General features: G+C 49.4%; 1 protein-coding gene across 2 annotated transcripts in view; it reads left to right on the plus strand.

Moving 5' to 3' along the window:
• The window catches only part of GPATCH11 (G-patch domain containing 11), a 69953-nt gene extending 68627 nt beyond the window's left edge, over positions 1-1326 (plus strand). For both annotated transcript variants that reach the window (XM_078678848.1, XM_078678849.1), the window contains exon 3: positions 567-1326. In XM_078678848.1, the coding sequence (XP_078534974.1) occupies positions 567-1042 (476 nt within the window). In that variant the 3' untranslated portion in view covers positions 1043-1326. The remainder of the gene's footprint in view (positions 1-566) is intronic.
• Positions 1327-21691: the final 20365 nt, after the last annotated feature.

The raw sequence follows: 21691 nt of genomic DNA on the forward strand, positions 1-21691 counted from the left end.
CAAGGTCCGCGGGCCGCCAGGGAAGGCTTGCCGGGCCGCTGGAGGCCCACGAGCCGTACTAGGAGTACCCATAATTTAGAGGTTTCCACTTTTGTTGCAGAGTTTCATTTATGAGTGTAAGGCGAGATTTTTTATTTTTCTCTTAATTGTCTATCTCCCATCACTGAAATTGATTAAAGAAATGCTGGCGCCGTTTTTCCACAACTTTTGGTCTATACGGGCAAGCTACAGATTTGTAGTGCGGGCACCATCGAACCTACAGCCTGCAGGAGGGGTCGATGGGTTTACAAATGCACAATGTTACTGTACCCAGATTTACATCTCAGATTGGTGCACGCAGGCTGGTGAGGCACAATCAAAACTGTGGAGTATCTTGAGTAAAAGTTATTCTTACCTTATTAATGTGTTGCTTTTGTTGATGTGAACTGTATCCTGGTCATGTTCTGTTGCTGCGGGGTACATACTCTGGTAATGTTATTTTTGTTGGTTTACAAAACAATTTTAAAACACTTTATTGTACGTTTATTTGTTTCTTTAAATCTAATGAATATCTTTTTGTTTAAAAGGCAGAAGTGGACTTGGCCATGAAGAGTTGCAGAAGCGCAAAGCAGAGGAGAGGCTTGAAAATTATAGGCGAAAGATACAGATGAGACAGCGCGCGTCGGAGCAAGCTGCCGACCACTTCCGCTCGCGGTTCAAGAGCAAGCACGAAGAAATGAGGATTGAGGCAGATTTGAGGAAAAGTCAAAGAGCCTGTCTGCAGCTCGACGAGCAGAAGGGCTTGCAAGCCCCTCAGGAACTGTGGTTCTGGCCCAAGATTGACGAACCAGAGGATGAGGAGGAGGAAGAAGAAGAGGAGGAAGATGGGGATGACAAAGAGGACTCCACGGCTGAAGAGCTGACTTCCCTGGAGAAGCTGCAGGCCCTGACGGCCTACTTAAGAGAGAAACATCTCTACTGCATTTGGTGTGGAACTGCCTATGAGGATGCCGATGACCTGGCTTCCAGCTGCCCTGGCGACTGCGCTGCTGACCACGACTGAAGCGGCAGCTCCTGTAGGAGGCGCTTTGAGGCTAGGACTGAAGCATTCCCAAAGGACACATGGAAGTGCAAACAATCACAAACTGAGCTCCCCCCACAGTAGGGGGTGATGTCCAGTGTCATGACCTTTATGCAGGAAGTAAAAAGGTGCATTTCCTGTGTATCGCCCTTAATAGCTCTAGATATCAAGATGGTAATTTATGTTTTTCAGTTAATAAATAAAAGTGTTGTTTGCACAATGCGATGGAAGATTTGCATACCTTCCATTGGTTTGGTGTACATGGACGTGTTTGTATATTTTCTGTGCACTTCATTGCAAGTCCATTACTGTTTTTCCTCAGTTTTTATACCACACACAGTTGTTAATTTTGGGTGAGCTGAGGTTCCTTCTGCAATGCAAGAAAGGCAAAGTGCACTGCAGTGTTTTAATTGTCTAGTGGTCAGGCTGTTACAGCCTGAGGGGGCACACCCAGCCAGCGGAAACTGTCTCCAGACCCCACACGTGCTTCCAGTATCGTTCATAAAGAGTCACTGAAGCTACTTCAGAATGAAACGTGAAACACACCGCAGGGGTCTGGAATTTAATAAAATGTCTATTTGTAAATCTACTTGCCCTGTTACAAAATCCACTTGCCCCTTTGGGGCCATGTAGTGTGGTGACAAATTATGGCAGCAAACTCATTATATAAGAGCTGTGATATGGCCTCTCTGATTATGCTGGGGCTCATACCATAGCAGTGTTTGAATACTTGCAGTCCCCTTATGTTGCCACGTTTCTGCAGATCTACATACTGGGGCTGAAGGTAGTGGTAAGCAATAGTTCCAGGGTTAGAATGCCCTTTTGAGTCTGTGCAAACCTACTAACTTTCATGTTTTAAGGGTTTTAATCAACTCTTCTCTAATCTTTTCCCATGCTGAGAAATGTTGGAAATTTACTCCTGACAATGGCAGATGTAAACCTTCTTCCAGAGTTGGGGAAAAAAGTGGCTGGAGGGAAAGTAAACTTGCAAACACTCAGATTTTCTCATGAGCAAATCTACACATTCATATTTGCTCATGCTACAATGCTGTTCACAAATATTTTTCAGGAGTACTATTACTTGTCCTACTTCTGTAAATTCTTAGGAATTCACGAAAGCCATATAGCTGCACTTAATGCAAGGGCATATACAATCTGTGCACTTTTGAAACTTTCTTTAATAATTGGGCCCCTAATTTGGTCTGGCTTTGACCATGACCTTTTGTGTTGATCAAAATTCTGTCTCTCTGCCTGTCTATCGGCTGGCTTCACTGTGGGTGACCGCATTCTGCTCTTTCACAAGCAGCATGTCGGTACACAAAGTAGTTTTGTTCAGTGCCAGTAACTACTGTGGCAGTGTGTGCTTTTTGAGACCAAAAAACAATTTTTGCTTTTGCCAATGTTTTTTGTTATAATGGTGAGGGCCAGGCAGCTCCCACACAATAAGGTTTTACAAAAATCATGCCACAACTTAAAAGCTGACCAACAATTTCAGTTCTGCTGGCTTTGCTAATGCTTGTTTATTTGTGTTTCCCATCATGTTACTGAAACCGGTTACACTGATTTTCCATTATGAATATTTTTGAGAGATACTAGCATGCATCAACACGTGTTACTAAACGATGCTGCAAAGAAATGGTACCTGACATTTTACAGTAGTTTAGCAAAATGTTTTTTTTCCTACTTTCATTTTTTTTGAACATTTTATTTTGAAATCAGAGAATCATCAATCTTGCTTTCAAGCGTCTGCAAATATTTGCATCAAATCAGTGAGTATTCTGGGAACATTATACATAGCGTCATATTGACAAACTTTGAAAACGTGTGTACACATTTATGCTGGGACCACTGTCAGTAGTGCAGGATGAGCTAACAACATTTACTTAGAGCGTTCACCCTAATAATAAAGGCTTTCAATGAATGAACCATAAATACAAGTTTGAACAGCATTGACACATGGACACACAGTTTACCTCTACTGTAGGCCAAGCCCTTCCCTGACCCATAATGTGTTACTGTAAACTGGCAGCCAAACGGTTCTTGCTGCAGGGGGTGGGCCGACTTATCCCAAGGACAAAATACACATGAAATCTTGTTGCCTTGACCCCAAAAAATATGTCCTGGACGTCGGGCTATAGGAATTCCACATCCCTGGTGACACCGGGATACTCCAGTGCCCCCAGCCCTCCAATGCCCCCAGCCATCCATCCATGCCCCCAGCCATCCATCCATGCCCCCAGCCATCCATCCATGCCCCCAGCCATCCATCCATGCCCCCAGCCCTCCAGTGCCCCCAGCCCTCCAATGCACCCAGCCCTCCAATGCACCCAGCCTCCAATGCCCCCAGCCATCCATGCTTCCAGCCCTCCATGCCCCCACCTGAATGCTCCATGCCTCCAGCCCTCCAATGCCCCCAGCCATCCATGCTTCCAGCCCTCCATGCCCCCACCTGAATGCTCCATGCCTCCAGCCCTCCAATGCCCCCAGCCATCCATGCTTCCAGCCCTCCATGCCCCCACCTGAATGCTCCATGCCTCCAGCCCTCCAATGCCCCCAGCCATCCATGCTTCCAGCCCTCCATGCTCCATGCCTCCAGCCCTCTAATGCCCCCAGCCATCCATGCTTCCAGTCCTCCATGCCCCCACCTGAATGCTCCATGCCCCCACCTGAATGCTCCATGCCCCCAGCCCTCCAATGCCCCCAGCCCTCCAATGCCCCCAGCCATCCATGCTTCCAGCCCTCCATGCTCCATGCCTCCAGCCCTCCAATGCCCCCAGCCATCCATGCTTCCAGCCCTCCATGCCCCCACCTGAATGTTCCATGCCTCCAGCCCTCCAATGCCCCCAGCCATCCATGCTTCCAGCCCTCCATGGTCCATGCCTCCAGCCCTCCAGTGCCCCCAGCCATCCATGCTTCCAGCCCTCCATGCCCCCACCTGAATGCTCCATGCCTCCAGCCCTCCAATGCCCCCATCCATCCATGCCCCCATCCATCCATGCCCCCAGCCCTCCAATGCCAGATTTGGCTTAGTCACTCTCCCAGCTCTCCTGGAACTTAGAAACCCCCAATTCTAGTGTTAATGACCCTTTCCGACAACACACCAGGCGTTTGAGATGAGTGAGAGGTCCGTCCATCCTGGAGTGGGGGGGGTGGCCCTCTGTGTATAGTGAGCAGCAAAGCCAAGCAAGAGGGTGATGGCTGTGCTGAGGTGCACACCATGACAGGCAGAGTGAGGAGCAAACAGATGCACAAGACAGGCAGAGTGAGAGGCAAACAGATGCACAAGACAGGCAGAGTGAGAGGCAAACAGATGCACAAGACAGGCAGAGTGAAGGGCAAACCAATGCACAAGACAGGCAGAGAGAGAGGCAAACAGATGCACAAGACAGGCAGAGTGAGAGGCAAACCAATGCACAAGACAGGCAGAGTGAAGGGCAAACCAATGCACAAGACAGGCAGAGAGAGAGGCAAACAGATGCACAAGACAGGCAGAGTGAGGCAAACAGATGCACAAGACAGGCAGAGTGAAGGGCAAACCAATGCACAAGACAGGCAGAGAGAGAGGCAAACAGATGCACAAGACAGGCAGAGTGAGAGGCAAACCAATGCACAAGACAGGCAGAGTGAAGGGCAAACCAATGCACAAGACAGGCAGAGAGAGAGGCAAACAGATGCACAAGACAGGCAGAGTGAGGCAAACAGATGCACAAGACAGGCAGAGTGAGGAGCAAACAGATGCACAAGACAGGCAGAGAGAGAGGCAAACAGATGCACAAGACAGGCAGAGTGAGGCAAACAGATGCACAAGACAGGCAGAGTGAGAGGCAAACAGATGCACAAGACAGGCAGAGTGAAGGGCAAACCAATGCACAAGACAGGCAGAGAGAGAGGCAAACAGATGCACAAGACAGGCAGAGTGAGGCAAACGGATGCACAAGACAGGCAGAGTGAGAGGCAAACCAATGCACAAGACCGGCAGAGAGAGGGGCACACCGATGCACAAGACAGGCAGAGTGAAGGGCAAACCAATGCACAAGACAGGCAGAGAGAGAGGGAAACATACACAAAACAGGCGGAGAGAGGCAAACTAGTGCACATTTCAGGCAGAGAGAGGCAAACAGATGCACAAGACAGGTGAAATGAGATGCAAACGTATTCACAAAACAGGCGGAGAGAGGCAAACGGGTTCACATTTCAGGCAGATCGAGAGGCAAACAGACACACAAGACAGGCAGAGTGAGAGGCAAACAGATGCACAAGGCAGCCTCTTCGATCGGAGAGTACTCCATGCCTGGTTCCGGATGGCGTGGTCATCGATGGAAGAGAATGAACAACACGTGGTTTAATCCTCACCATTGGGAAATAAGATGGATAAGAATTGAGAAACGATTGGAAGATTTGATATATTTTGTGGATTTTGGAAGCCCTGATGAAGTCAGTGATGTAAGAACATTGGTATCTGATGAAACAGACTATATCTGAAGGCTATATTTGAAGATAAGAACTTGTGAGGCGGAAGAATTCAGAAGAAATGTATATAATTGGAAATAAGAAAAATTGGACACACTTCATCTTTACTCTTGTTGCTCAGGAAATTTTGTTAAAAAGGCAGCAGCCCTGTACGTCTGTATTATGGCAACACCAGACCAAGCATGTGTGCGCCACCTAGGTAATCGAGCAAAGCCCCTTGCTGCAATAGGCCTGCTTCTGGTTTGGGATATTGCTTCTTTTTATTGTAGGGTTTGCAGGTGCACAAATTGTCAGCTAGTAACCAGAACAGGCCATGTTTGGAGCTAACCCCCAGGTTCCAGGGTCCGCTGCACAGGGTCTTCGGGCACCGGACGTCAAGTGACTTCCATTGATGCAGTTGAGGCCCATCAACCACCGATTGCCCTGGAATACCGCCACACTGGATTATCTCACAAGAACAATCAGTTTTCTCCAAACTGTAACATTTCATAAAATAAAGACGACTCCTTAGTTGCTGTGTTCCAGATGTAGATTTATTGTTTATATGAAGTCATAGGATAAATAAACACAGCATATAATCAAGATAGTAGAATCCAGTAAAAGGTCCCACTGGGAGCAGCTGCCCTGCTGCTCAGCCTCAAAGTTAACTGACAAGTACACTTAAACATACACAGATAGAACTCAAGATGACATCACAGAGACAGGCTGAGCAGCAGAGAACAAGACACTAAGAAAGGACAATGAAGAGGGGAAATGAGGATACAACAAAACCTTATTACACAAACAACAGAAATGGCACAACTGAACTTGCCAAACCTTTGTTTGCACCACTGTAGAGTTCCTGATCTCGCACCCCAAGAGTAGCATACAGGCCCTTCTTTATCCTGAACCAGAAGCCAGAGTAGGCCCCTGTCAGATGTCCTTGTCTGCCAACCATGCATCTTCTCTCCCACTACAGCCTCAGCTGGAAGAGCAGGTTTGTCAGATTCATCACCAGGACGCAGGACACTGCAAGTATTCAGGTATTTTATAGATTTACATATACCATAGGCACAGAGCTCGGTAAAACCCAACCCCCACTACTTTGAACAACCAACAGAATTCCCCGTCCCATTGCATCTTTAAAGTTCTTAGAACTGTGGGCTGCTGCATGTCTATATGTAAAAATCCCACAAGCAAATACATATGACATCATCTAAACATTACATCTTCCTCGTTTTAAATATAGAAGAAATAATGTAAGAAGTAAAGTAAAAAAAATCACTCCATCATTGTCTCATTAAACGTTCCCGTCTCTGCAGGCTTCGCACTTTTTAGGTCTCCGCCTGCGAAAGACTGCGCACATGCGCAGTCTCGCTGGCGAGACCTAATGGGGTGAGGTTAAGCCCCGCCCCTCTTCTCCATTGACTGGCCTCCTAAACGGTGGCCAGCCATTGGAGAAGAGGTCCTAGTGACGTTCTTCTTTCTATCTAAGCCCCGTCCTTTTCAGATTGGGGGCGTGTTTTTGACTTTCTTTCTAGACAACAGTCAAAAACACGCCCCCCCAGTCTGAAAAGGACGGGGCTTAGACAGAAAGAACCATTGGTCTCTAAGCCCAGTCCTTTTCCGACTGGGGGGGCGTATTTTTGACTGTTGTTTACATCCTAGAAAGAAAGTCAAAAACACACCCCTCAGTCTGAGAAGGACGAGGCTTAGAGACAAATGGCGAGCGCTTTTTATATAGCGCAAACTCGACCCGAAGGTATCCGAGCGTACTCGACATGAGCACCGGTTGCATTACAGACAGACACATTCAATTTTAGACACAGGGGAGATTAAGTGTTTTGCCCTGAATCACAGAGGGGGTCTTTGATTATTTGAGTTGTGTTGTGAGCCAATTGGACTCTACATTTAAATCAGTCTGTTCCCGTGCTCTATCGGAGCTTATCAATCCGCAATCCATCTATTCTTTCCTTTGGATGAGTAGACACAATATCCTGCAGTGAAGCCAGTTTTCGCCCTGCAATCCCAACGGTACCAATTAAGCATGTGAGCCCCTAGCCGTGCTGCCGATAATTGCACAATAAGTGTGTGATATTGTTTGCTCCCGAGTCGTTAAATAACCCGTGATTTATAGCGCTAGGGGGAGCGCTGCGGTGAGGGCACGGCGGAAATATGGAGCCAGTTCAAGTAAGTAATGTGATTTGCACGAGTTCTCATTACCAGCCTTATAAAGTGTCCCTGCAGAGATGTTGCAGCAGTAAATAAAGTCTGGTAGAGAAGGACTACGGGGGTAGATGGATGACTTGATTAATGAATAGGTGGGAAAGAATTGGCCGAATGAATCACTGTTATCCAATCATGGTACCCGAGGGCCGGATCCATGCCACATTTCAGGATAACCATTGGCAATGAAGTGATTCTGTAGAAATCAATAAAATCTAGTGGACAGCTCTTGTAGTTGTAGTTTATTCTTCAAGTTACATCTTGGTAAATTCCAATGTAAGTCTTAATATAAGCCCCACCAGGAGCAGCCTCCTGGCTACTCAGCCCATCTTCTCCAACAGCTCCACCTTCAAGTACAAACATCCATAACATTCCAAATGACATCGTATAGCTCGAGCATCAGGCAGAGAACCAGGGCCAGGGAGATGCATTACATGAGAAGCAGATTACTACACATCTTCCCTTTTATAATATTTAACAAAATGAAATAGTATACACATATATAAACATAGGAAGAGAAGAGAAACATTCCAGAAGTAAACGTAAAAGAACACCATAATAACAGGAGCCAAACTCTGCTTAAGTAATAATAATAATAATAATGTAAAATCAATGCAATAATGAGAAATAGTAATGTAAGTTATGAAATAATAATAACAACAATGCAATAGTAATAATGTAAGTAATAAACAGTAAGATAACCTTCTCTATGTAATAATAATGTTAATAATAATGACATAGTAAATGTAGTATTAGTAATGTAAGTAATAAAGTAGTAATATAGAAGTTGTAAACTTAAACAAAAGGCAGGACCAGGGAATACCATACGCCCTCTACTGCACACACTATAAATATACCGTCCACCTATCAAGATCACCCTCTACTTCATACTATTGCAGGACCAGGAAAATTTACATATCCTCTAATGCACATTCTTATGACTGACAACCATGTAATACATGAAGCGTTGACATTCCATTCCACTGAATGGTGTCCAATTCTGGGGTTTGAGTGTTGGGTATTCCCATTCAGCAAACACATTACCCAGTGCCGGAAGTACAGCTCAAGAAGACACAGATGTTATTGTTAAACTATTAGAAAATGCAAATGTGCTGACTGAGCAACAAAACTGTGTCTACTATAGAGCAAACATATCCTGGAGCCTCCAACATTGACAGCTTTTGTGGCAACGTTTTCCCAATAATGTGGCACAAGTGATTGGGAGATTACAATTCTTAACTTCAACCGTCTCGACGATGTGGTAAACTCATTTGGAATCCGTTAGTGGACCAATGTTGCGTGACCCTTTACTGCTTTGTAAATCTCATCACACACTTTATATACATTTATCTGTGTGTATCATTGACATTTCTTTTTGTATGGTAACTTCATTGTGAATAGTTTTTGTGAACTGTTTTTGCTTTTGGGATATCATATATGACCCGTCACAATTGTAAACATGTTTCCATACAGATATGAACGATGCTGCTCACATGCCCACACCCCACACTCATTTACCTCCTCGGAGCATGCCTTCTCATTTTTCGAGAAACTTCTGCTAGGGTACGAAATGATGTGTGTAGGACTTGGGCCTTTTTGGCTAAAGTTCCCTAAACATTTTGCCTTCCCCCTAGATCGTTTTCCTGACATGGTGTTGCTAACTTAGCTGCTGTAGGCGCTTTGCCACTGCTGATCAGTGTCAAAGTTCAAGTGTTCCCTGTGTAAAGTGTGATGGTAATTGGTTGCCCATGATTGGTGTGTTTGCCTTACTAGTAAAGTCCCTAACGGTGTGCACTATGTGTGCCAGGTCTGGTAATGCAAAGGCTACTAGTAGGCTGCAGCACTGATTGTGCCACCCACACAAGTAGCTCTAAAAAGGGAACTCGGGCCTGCCACTGCAGTGCCTGTGCGCAGTGTGTTAAATTGCCATGTTGTCCTGACAAGTGTACCCACTTGTCAGGCCTTGCTTTCCCTTTGCGTGCACATTAGACACCCCTATGGTAGGTCCAAGGTAACCGCTGGACAGCGTGCAGTGTATGTGAAAGGCAGCTCATGTACTGAGGTGTATGCTATGTCCTGACAGTGAAAAACACTCCATTTCGTTTTTCACTATTAAAAGGCCATCGTGCCCATAGGATAGAAGGGGGGTGCTGTGTGTATGTTGTCCAGCCTATTTTCCCATAGACTTAAGATGGAGAAGGCACGTTTAGTATGTATGAGCTCACAGTGTCATAACCCATCTTTCTATGAAGGTAGTTTTTGCATTGTGTGTTCAAAAACCACTCTTTTAGAAGTGGCTGGGTGTTTGTGCTTTTGCATTGCTGTGTGTCTCTTCCTGGATGTGGATTGACTGTCTCGATTTGATAGTGATAGGATCTGGGGAAGGTCTTGACCCAAGGGAGGAGGTGAGACAGCAACAGGCTGACCTGCATCTGGAGAGTATGCGGAGGAGAAGCCCGTGAGGTGAACAGGACTGGGTTGCTGCTATAAAACAATTGGCCCATCTCCAGCTGAGTGATTGACAATCCAGACCCCCAGTATCAAAGGAAGATGGTGTCACTAGGAGGGAGAACTTATTTAGACAGGGGTCAGTGCCAAACACACAAATACTTTAAAGACATTGAGGGGTATAACTATGAGAGCTGAGACCCCTAGACTTTGGTTTTGGAATCAAAATGGATTGAGACTGAAAAGGTTTGGACCCATTTTGTGGTCAAGAGGAACCTCTGCCAAGGAAGAAGCAACTGGCCTATAGAGAGGAATTGGAATATTGAATTCCCACCCACCTACCCCAGTACCTTTAGTTAAAGACATTAGTATACTTGATTCATTTTTATAGATAGTAAATATCACTCAAGAAAGACATTACACATTTTTTTAGTAAGTAATTAAAGTTTTTACATGTTCAAATATAGGGTGTGGTCGCCATAGATGGAAATCGGAATATTGAATTCCCATCCACCCACCCCATTACCTTTAGTTAAAGACGTTAGGATACTTGGTTCATTTTTATAGACAGTAAATATAACTCAATACAGACAATACAGTTTTGTAGTATGTAAGTAAAGTATTTATTAATGAATAACAGAGTCTTGGGACTGGTCTTATACTTCTTGTTATTAGTGGTATTAGTCCAGTTTCATTTGGATGCTGTGGATGCGGCGGATGCTGTGGGTGCTGCGGTTGCTGTGGATGCTGTGGGTGGCCCGCTTACTTATTTTTTTTACATGTATAAATATAGGGAGTTGTCCCCATAGAGGGTAATGAGAATATTGAATTCCCACCCACCCACCCCAGTACCTTTAGTTAAAGACATTAGGATATTTGGTTCATTTTTATAGACAGTAAATATCACTCAAGAAAGACATTACACAGTTTTTTAGTAAGTGACGTTTTTATTAATTAATTACAGAGTCTTGGGACTTGTCTTATACTTCTTGTTAGTAGTGGTATTAGTCCAGTTTCATTTGGATGCTCTTGATGCTGTGGATGCTTTAGTTACTGCGGTTGGTGCGGATGCTGTGGATGCTTTGGTTGCTGCGGATGCTTTGGATGCTGCGGATGCTTTGGATGCTGTGGATGCTTTGGTTGCTGCAGATGCTTTGGTTGCTGCAGATGCTTTGGTTGCTGCGGATGCTGCAGATGCTGCGGATGCTTTGGATGCTGCTGATGCTTTGGATGCTGCTGATGCTTTGGATGCTGCGTTTGCTGCGGTTGCTGTGGATGCTGTAGAGGCTTTGGATGCTGTAGAGGCTTTGGATGCTGTAGAGGCTTTGGATGCTGTAGAGGCTTTGGATGCTGTGGATGCTGCGGATGCTTTGGTTGCTGCGGTTGCTGTGCATGCTGTGGATGCTTTGGTTGCTTTGCATGCTGCGGATGCTTTGGATGCTGCGGATACTTTGCATGCTGCGGATGCTTTTGATGCTGCGGATGCTTTTGATGCTGTGGATGCTGTGGATGCTGTAGGGACTGTGGATGCTTTGCATGCTGTGGATGCTTTGGTTGCTTTGCATGCTGCGGATGCTTTGGATGCTGCGGATGCTTTGCATGCTGCGGATGCTTTGGATGCTGCGGATGCTTTGGATGCTGCGGATGCTTTGGATGCTGCGGATGCTGCGGATGCTTTGGATGCTGCGGATGCTTTGGATGCTGCGGATGCTTTGGAGGCTGCGGATGCTTTGGATGCTGCGGATGCTTTGGATGCTGTGGATGCTTTGGATGCTATGGATGCTTTGGATGCTGCGGATGCTTTGCATGCTGCGGATGCTTTTGATGCTGCGGATGCTGCAGATGCTTTGCATGCTGTGGATGCTATGCATGCTGCGGATGCTTTGGATGCTGCGGATGCTTTGGATGCTGCGGATGCTTTGGATGCTGCGGATGCTTTGGATGCTGCGGATGCTTTGGATGCTGCGGATGCTTTGGATGCTGCAGATGCTGCGGATGCTTTGGATGCTGCGGATGCTGTGGATGCTTTGGATGCTGTGGATGCTTTGGATGCTGTGGATGCTTTGGTTGCTTTGCATACTGCGGATGCTGCGGATGCTTTGCATGCTGCGGATGCTGCGGATGCTTTGCATGCTGCGGATGCTTTGCATGCTGCGGATGCTTTTGATGCTGCGGATGCTTTGCATGCTGCGGATGCTTTGCATGCTGCGGATGCTTTGCATGCTGTAGAGGCTTTGGATGCTGTAGAGACTTTGGATGCTGTAGAGGCTTTGGATGCTGCAGAGGCTTTGGATGCTGCAGAGGCTTTGGATGCTGCAGAGGCTTTGGATGCTGCAGAGGCTTTGGATGCTGCAGAGGCTTTGGATGCTGCAGAGGCTTTGGATGCTGCAGAGGCTTTGGATGCTGCAGAGGCTTTGGATGCTGCAGAGGCTTTGGATGCTGCAGAGGCTTTGGATGCTGCAGAGGCTTTGGATGCTGTAGAGGCTTTGGATGCTGTAGAGGCTTTGGATGCTGTAGAGGCTTTGGATGCTGCGGATGCTTTGGATGCTGCGGATGCTTTGGATGCTGCGGATGCTTTGGATGCTGCGGATGCTGCGGATGCTGCGGAGGCTTTGGATGCTGCAGAGGCTTTGGATGCTGTAGAGGCTTTGGATGCTGTAGAGGCTTTGGATGCTGTAGAGGCTTTGGATGCTTTGGATGCTGCGGATGCTTTGGATGCTGCGGATGCTTTGGATGCTGCGGATGCTTTGGATGCTGCGGATGCTTTGGATGCTGCGGATGCTTTGGATGCTGCAGAGGCTTTGGATGCTGCAGAGGCTTTAGATGCTGCAGAGGCTTTAGATGCTGCAGAGGCTTTGGATGCTGCAGAGGCTTTGGATGCTGCAGAGGCTTTGGATGCTGCAGAGGCTTTGGATGCTGCAGAGGCTTTGGATGCTGTAGAGGCTTTGGATGCTGCAGAGGCTTTGGATGCTGCAGAGGCTTTGGATGCTGCAGAGGCTTTGGATGCTGCGGATGCTTTGGATGCATCTGCGGATGCTTTGGATGCATCTGCGGATGCTTTGGATGCTGTGGATGCTGTAGAGGCTTTGGATGCTGTAGAGGCTTTGGATGCTGTAGAGGCTTTGGATGCTGTAGAGGCTTTGGATGCTTTGGTTGCTGTGAATGCTTTGGTTGCTGCGGATGCTTTGGTTGCTGCGGATGCTTTGGTTGCTGCAGATGCTTTGGTTGCTGCAGATGCTTTGGTTGCTGTGGATGCTGCAGATGCTGCAGATGCTGCGGATGCTTTGGATGCTGCTGATGCTTTGGATGCTGCTGATGCTTTGGATGCTGCGTTTGCTGCGGTTGCTGTGGATGCTGTAGAGGCTTTGGATGCTGTAGAGGCTTTGGATGCTGTAGAGGCTTTGGATGCTGTAGAGGCTTTGGATGCTGTGGATGCTGCGGATGCTTTGGTTGCTGCGGTTGCTGTGCATGCTGTGGATGCTTTGGTTGCTTTGCATGCTGCGGATGCTTTGGATGCTGCGGATACTTTGCATGCTGCGGATGCTTTTGATGCTGCGGATGCTTTTGATGCTGTGGATGCTGTGGATGCTGTAGGGACTGTGGATGCTTTGCATGCTGTGGATGCTTTGGTTGCTTTGCATGCTGCGGATGCTTTGGATGCTGCGGATGCTTTGCATGCTGCGGATGCTTTGGATGCTGCGGATGCTTTGGATGCTGCGGATGCTTTGGATGCTGCGGATGCTGCGGATGCTTTGGATGCTGCGGATGCTTTGGATGCTGCGGATGCTTTGGAGGCTGCGGATGCTTTGGATGCTGCGGATGCTTTGGATGCTGTGGATGCTTTGGATGCTATGGATGCTTTGGATGCTGCGGATGCTTTGCATGCTGCGGATGCTTTTGATGCTGCGGATGCTGCAGATGCTTTGCATGCTGCGGATGCTTTTGATGCTGCGGATGCTGCGGATGCTGCGGATGCTGTGGATGCTTTGGATGCTGTGGATGCTTTGGATGCTGTGGATGCTTTGGTTGCTTTGCATACTGCGGATGCTGCGGATGCTTTGCATGCTGCGGATGCTGCGGATGCTTTGCATGCTGCGGATGCTTTGCATGCTGCGGATGCTTTTGATGCTGCGGATGCTTTGCATGCTGCGGATGCTTTGCATGCTGCGGATGCTTTGCATGCTGTAGAGGCTTTGGATGCTGTAGAGACTTTGGATGCTGTAGAGGCTTTGGATGCTGCAGAGGCTTTGGATGCTGCAGAGGCTTTGGATGCTGCAGAGGCTTTGGATGCTGCAGAGGCTTTGGATGCTGCAGAGGCTTTGGATGCTGCAGAGGCTTTGGATGCTGCAGAGGCTTTGGATGCTGCAGAGGCTTTGGATGCTGCAGAGGCTTTGGATGCTGCAGAGGCTTTGGATGCTGTAGAGGCTTTGGATGCTGTAGAGGCTTTGGATGCTGTAGAGGCTTTGGATGCTGCGGATGCTTTGGATGCTGCGGATGCTTTGGATGCTGCGGATGCTTTGGATGCTGCGGATGCTTTGGATGCTGCGGATGCTTTGGATGCTGCGGAGGCTTTGGATGCTGCAGAGGCTTTGGATGCTGTAGAGGCTTTGGATGCTGTAGAGGCTTTGGATGCTGTAGAGGCTTTGGATGCTGTAGAGGCTTTGGATGCTTTGGATGCTGCGGATGCTTTGGATGCTGCGGATGCTTTGGATGCTGCGGATGCTTTGGATGCTGCGGATGCTTTGGATGCTGCGGATGCTTTGGATGCTGCAGAGGCTTTGGATGCTGCAGAGGCTTTAGATGCTGCAGAGGCTTTAGATGCTGCAGAGGCTTTGGATGCTGCAGAGGCTTTGGATGCTGCAGAGGCTTTGGATGCTGTAGAGGCTTTGGATGCTGTAGAGGCTTTGGATGCTGCAGAGGCTTTGGATGCTGCAGAGGCTTTGGATGCTGCAGAGGCTTTGGATGCTGCGGATGCTTTGGATGCATCTGCGGATGCTTTGGATGCATCTGCGGATGCTTTGGATGCTGTGGATGCTGTAGAGGCTTTGGATGCTGTAGAGGCTTTGGATGCTGTAGAGGCTTTGGATGCTGTAGAGGCTTTGGATGCTTTGGTTGCTGTGAATGCTTTGGTTGCTGCGGATGCTTTGGTTGCTGCGGATGCTTTGGATGCTGCGGAGGCTTTGGATGCTGCAGAGGCTTTAGATGCTGCAGAGGCTTTGGATGCTGCAGAGGCTTTGGATGCTGCAGAGGCTTTGGATGCTGCAGAGGCTTTGGATGCTGCAGAGGCTTTGGATGCTGCAGAGGCTTTGGATGCTGTAGAGGCTTTGGATGCTGTAGAGGCTTTGGATGCTGTAGAGGCTTTGGATGCTGTAGAGGCTTTGGATGCTGCAGAGGCTTTGGATGCTGCGGATGCTTTGGATGCTGCGGATGCTTTGGATGCTGCGGATGCTTTGGATGCTGCGGATGCTTTGGATGCTGCGGAGGCTTTGGATGCTGCGGAGGCTTTGGATGCTGCGGAGGCTTTGGATGCTGCGGAGGCTTTGGATGCTGCGGAGGCTTTGGATGCTGCGGAGGCTTTGGATGCTGCGGAGGCTTTGGATGCTGCGGAGGCTTTGGATGCTGCGGAGGCTTTGGATGCTGCGGAGGCTTTGGATGCTGCGGATGCTTTGGATGCTGCGGATGCTTTGGATGCTGCAGAGGCTTTGGATGCTGCAGAGGCTTTGGATGCTGCAGAGGCTTTGGATGCTGCAGAGGCTTTGGATGCTGCGGATGCTTTGGATGCTGCGGATGCTTTGGATGCTGCGGATGCTTTGGATGCTGCGGATGCTTTGGATGCTGCGGATGCTGTAGAGGCTTTGGATGCTGTAGAGGCTTTGGATGCTGTAGAGGCTTTGGATGCTGTAGAGGCTTTGGATGCTGTAGAGGCTTTGGATGCTGTAGAGGCTTTGGATGCTGTAGAGGCTTTGGATGCAGCGGATGCTTTGGATGCTGAGGATGCTTTGGATGCTGAGGATGCTTTGGATGCTGAGGATGCTTTGGATGCTGCGGATGCTGCGGATGCCGTGGATGCTGCGGATGCCATGGATGCTGCGGATGCCGTGGATGCTGCAGAGGCTTTGGATGCTGCAGAGGCTTTGGATGCTGTAGAGGCTGCGGATGCTTTGGATTCTGCGGATGCTTTGGATGCTGCGGATGCTTTGGTTGCTGTGGATGCTGTGGTTGCTGTGGATGCTGTGGTTGCTGTGGATGCTGTGGATGCTGTGGATGCTTTGGATGCTGTGGATGCTGTAGAGGCTTTGGATGCTGTAGAGGCTTTGGATGCTGTAGAGGCTTTGGATGCTGTAGAGGCTTTGGATGCTGTAGAGGCTTTGGATGCTTTGGTTGCTGTGAATGCTTTGGTTGCTGCGGATGCTTTGGTTGCTGCGGATGCTTTGGATGCTGCGGAGGCTTTGGATGCTGCAGAGGCTTTGGATGCTGCAGAGGCTTTGGATGCTGCAGAGGCTTTGGATGCTGCAGAGGCTTTGGATGCTGCAGAGGCTTTGGATGCTGCAGAGGCTTTGGATGCTGCAGAGGCTTTGGATGCTGCAGAGGCTTTGGATGCTGCAGAGGCTTTGGATGCTGCAGAGGCTTTGGATGCTGCAGAGGCTTTGGATGCTGTAGAGGCTTTGGATGCTGTAGAGGCTTTGGATGCTGTAGAGGCTTTGGATGCTGTAGAGGCTTTGGATGCTGCAGAGGCTTTGGATGCTGCGGATGCTTTGGATGCTGCGGATGCTTTGGATGCTGCGGATGCTTTGGATGCTGCGGATGCTTTGGATGCTGCGGAGGCTTTGGATGCTGCGGAGGCTTTGGATGCTGCGGAGGCTTTGGATGCTGCGGAGGCTTTGGATGCTGCGGAGGCTTTGGATGCTGCGGAGGCTTTGGATGCTGCGGAGGCTTTGGATGCTGCGGAGGCTTTGGATGCTGCGGAGGCTTTGGATGCTGCGGATGCTTTGGATGCTGCGGATGCTTTGGATGCTGCGGATGCTTTGGATGCTGCGGATGCTTTGGATGCTGTAGAGGCTTTGGATGCTGCAGAGGCTTTGGATGCTGCAGAGGCTTTGGATGCTGCGGATGCTTTGGATGCTGCGGATGCTTTGGATGCTGCGGATGCTTTGGATGCTGCGGATGCTTTGGATGCTGCGGATGCTTTGGATGCTGCGGATGCTTTGGATGCTGCGGATGCTTTGGAGGCTGCGGATGCTGTAGAGGCTTTGGATGCTGTAGAGGCTTTGGATGCTGTAGAGGCTTTGGATGCTGTAGAGGCTTTGGATGCTGTAGAGGCTTTGGATGCTGTAGAGGCTTTGGATGCTGTAGAGGCTTTGGATGCTGTAGAGGCTTTGGATGCTGTAGAGGCTTTGGATGCAGCGGATGCTTTGGATGCTGAGGATGCTTTGGATGCTGCGGATGCTTTGGATGCTGAGGATGCTTTGGATGCTGCGGATGCTTTGGATGCTGCGGATGCTTTGGATGCTGCGGATGCTTTGGATGCTGCGGATGCTTTGGATGCTGCGGATGCTTTGGATGCTGCGGATGCTTTGGAGGCTGCGGATGCTGTAGAGGCTTTGGATGCTGTAGAGGCTTTGGATGCTGTAGAGGCTTTGGATGCTGTAGAGGCTTTGGATGCTGTAGAGGCTTTGGATGCTGTAGAGGCTTTGGATGCTGTAGAGGCTTTGGATGCTGTAGAGGCTTTGGATGCTGTAGAGGCTTTGGATGCTGTAGAGGCTTTGGATGCTGCGGATGCTTTGGATGCTGCGGATGCTTTGGATGCTGCGGATGCTTTGGATGCTGCGGATGCTTTGGATGCTGCGGATGCTGCGGATGCTGCGGATGCTTTGGAGGCTGCGGATGCTGTAGAGGCTTTGGATGCTGTAGAGGCTTTGGATGCTGTAGAGGCTTTGGATGCTGTAGAGGCTTTGGATGCTGTAGAGGCTTTGGATGCTGTAGAGGCTTTGGATGCTGTAGAGGCTTTGGATGCTGTAGAGGCTTTGGATGCTGTAGAGGCTTTGGATGCAGCGGATGCTTTGGATGCTGAGGATGCTTTGGATGCTGCGGATGCTTTGGATGCTGAGGATGCTTTGGATGCTGCGGATGCTTTGGATGCTGCGGATGCTTTGGATGCTGCGGATGCTTTGGATGCTGCGGATGCTTTGGATGCTGCGGATGCTTTGGATGCTGCGGATGCTTTGGAGGCTGCGGATGCTGTAGAGGCTTTGGATGCTGTAGAGGCTTTGGATGCTGTAGAGGCTTTGGATGCTGTAGAGGCTTTGGATGCTGTAGAGGCTTTGGATGCTGTAGAGGCTTTGGATGCTGTAGAGGCTTTGGATGCTGTAGAGGCTTTGGATGCTGTAGAGGCTTTGGATGCTGTAGAGGCTTTGGATGCAGCGGATGCTTTGGATGCTGAGGATGCTTTGGATGCTGCGGATGCTTTGGATGCTGCGGATGCTTTGGATGCTGCGGATGCTTTGGATGCCGTGGATGCTGCGGATGCCGTGGATGCTGCGGATGCCGTGGATGCTGCAGAGGCTTTGGATGCTGCAGAGGCTTTGGATGCTGTAGAGGCTGCGGATGCTTTGGATTCTGCGGATGCTTTGGATTCTGCGGATGCTTTGGATGCTGCGGATGCTTTGGTTGCTGTGGATGCTGTGGTTGCTGTGGATGCTGTGGTTGCTGTGGTTGCTGTGGATGCTGTGGATGCTGTGGATGCTTTGGATGCTGTGGATGCTGTAGAGGCTGTGGATGCTGTAGAGGCTTTGGATGCTGTAGAGGCTTTGGATGCTGTAGAGGCTTTGGATGCTGTAGAGGCTTTGGATGCTGTAGAGGCTTTGGATGCTGTAGAGGCTTTGGATGCTGTAGAGGCTTTGGATGCTGTAGAGGCTTTGGATGCTGTAGAGGCTTTGGATGCTGTAGAGGCTTTGGATGCTGTAGAGGCTTTGGATGCTGTAGAGGCTTTGGATGCTGTGGATGCTGTGGATGCTGCGGTTGCTGCGGATGCTTTGGTTGCTGTGGATGCTGTAGAGGCTTTGGATGCTGTGGTTGCTGTGGATGCTGTGGTTGCTGTGGATACTGTGGATGCTGTGGATGCTGCGGATGCTGCGGATGCTGCGGATGCTGCGGATGCTGTAGAGGCTTTGGATGCTGTAGAGGCTTTGGATGCTGTAGAGGCTTTGGATGCTGTAGAGGCTTTGGATGCTGTAGAGGCTTTGGATGCTGTAGAGGCTTTGGATGCTGTAGAGGCTTTGGATGCTGTAGAGGCTTTGGATGCTGTAGAGGCTTTGGATGCTGTAGAGGCTTTGGATGCTGTAGAGGCTTTGGATGCTGTAGAGGCTTTGGATGCTGCGGATGCTTTGGATGCTGCGGATGCTGCGGATGCTTTGGATGCTGCGGATGCTTTGGATGCTGCGGATGCTTTGGATGCTGCGGATGCTTTGGATGCTGCGGATGCTTTGGATGCTGCGGATGCCGTGGATGCTGCAGAGGCTTTGGATGCTGCAGAGGCTTTGGATGCTGCAGAGGCTTTGGATGCTGCAGAGGCTTTGGATGCTGCAGAGGCTTTGGATGCTGCAGAGGCTTTGGATGCTGCAGAGGCTGCGGATGCTTTGGATGCTGCGGATGCTTTGGATGCTGCGGATGCTTTGGTTGCTGCGGTTGCTGTGGTTGCTGTGGTTGCTGTGGATGCTGTGGATGCTGTTGATGCTGTGGATGCTTTGGATGCTGTAGAGGCTTTGGATGCTGTAGAGGCTTTGGATGCTGTAGAGGCTTTGGATGCTGTAGAGGCTTTGGATGCTGTAGAGGCTTTGGATGCTGTAGAGGCTTTGGATGCTGTAGAGGCTTTGGATGCTGTAGAGGCTGTGGATGCTGTGGATGCTGTGGATGCTGCGGTTGCTGCGGATGCTTTGGTTGCTGTGGATGCTGTAGAGGCTTTGGATGCTGTGGTTGCTGTGGATGCTGTGGTTGCTGTGGATGCTGCGGATGCTGCGGATGCTGTGGATGCTGTAGAGGCTTTGGATGCTGTAGAGGCTTTGGATGCTGTAGAGGCTTTGGATGCTGTAGAGGCTTTGGATGCTGTAGAGGCTTTGGATGCTGTAGAGGCTTTGGATGCTGTAGAGGCTTTGGATGCTGTAGAGGCTTTGGATGCTGTAGAGGCTTTGGATGCTGTAGAGGCTTTGGATGCTGTAAATGCTTTGGATGCTGCGGATGCTGCGGATGCTGCGGTTGCTGTGGATGCTGTGGATGCTGTGGATGCTGCGGATGCTTTGGATCCTGCGGATGCTTTGGATGCTGCGGATGCTTTGGATGCTTTGGATGCTTTGGATGCTGCGGATGCTGTGGATGCTTTGGATGCTGTGGATGCTGTGGATGCTGTGGATGCTGTGGATGCTGCGGATGCTGTGGATGCTGCGGATGCTGCGGATGCTGCGGATGCTGTGGATGCTGCGGATGCTGTGGATGCTGCGGATGCTGTGGATGCTTTGGATGCTGTGGATGCTGTGGATGCTTTGGATGCTTTGGATGCTTTGGATGCTGTGGATGCTGTAGAGGCTTTGGATGCTGTAGAGGCTTTGGATGCTGCGGATGCTTTGACTGCTGCGGATGCTGTGGATGCTGTGGATGCTGTGGATGCTGCGGATGCTGTGGATGCTGTAGGGGCTGTGGATGCTTTGGATGCTTTGGATGCTGCGGATGCCGTGGATGCTGCAGAGGCTTTGGATGCTGTAGAGGCTTTGGATGCTGTAGAGGCTTTGGATGCTGTAGAGGCTTTGGATGCTGTAGAGGCTTTGGATGCTATGGATGCTTTGGATGCTGCGGTTGCTGTGGATGCTGTGGATGCTGTGGATGCTGTGGATGCTGTGGATGCTGTGGATGCTGTGGATGCTGTGGATGCTGTGGATGCTGTGGATGCTGTGGATGCTTTGGATGCTTTGGATGCTGTGGATGCTTTGGATGCTGTGGATGCTTTGGATGCTGTAGAGGCTTTGGATGCTGTAGAGGCTTTGGATGCTGTAGAGGCTTTGGATGCTGTAGAGGCTTTGGATGCTGTGGTTGCTGTGGATGCTGCGGATGCTTTGGATGCTGCGGATGCTTTGGATGCTGCGGATGCTTTGGATGCTGTAGAGGCTTTGGATGCTGTGGTTGCTGTGGATGCTGTGGATGCTGCGGATGCTTTGGATGCTGCGGATGCTTTGGATGCTGCGGATGCTTTGGATGCTGCAGAGGCTTTGGATGCTGTGGTTGCTGTGGATGCTGTGGTTGCTGTGGATGCTGTGGATGCTGCGGATGCTGCGGATGCTTTGGATGCTGTAGAGGCTTTGGATGCTGTAGAGGCTTTGGATGCTGTAGAGGCTTTGGATGCTGTGGATGCTGCGGATGCTTTGGTTGCTGTGGATGCTGTAGAGGCTTTGGATGCTGTAGAGGCTTTGGATGCTGTAGAGGCTTTGGATGCTGTAGAGGCTTTGGATGCTGTGGATGCTG

The sequence above is a fragment of the Lissotriton helveticus genome, chromosome 2_2, assembly GCF_964261635.1.
Source record: "Lissotriton helveticus chromosome 2_2, aLisHel1.1, whole genome shotgun sequence".
In the NCBI taxonomy this organism is placed as follows: Eukaryota; Metazoa; Chordata; class Amphibia; order Caudata; family Salamandridae; genus Lissotriton; species Lissotriton helveticus.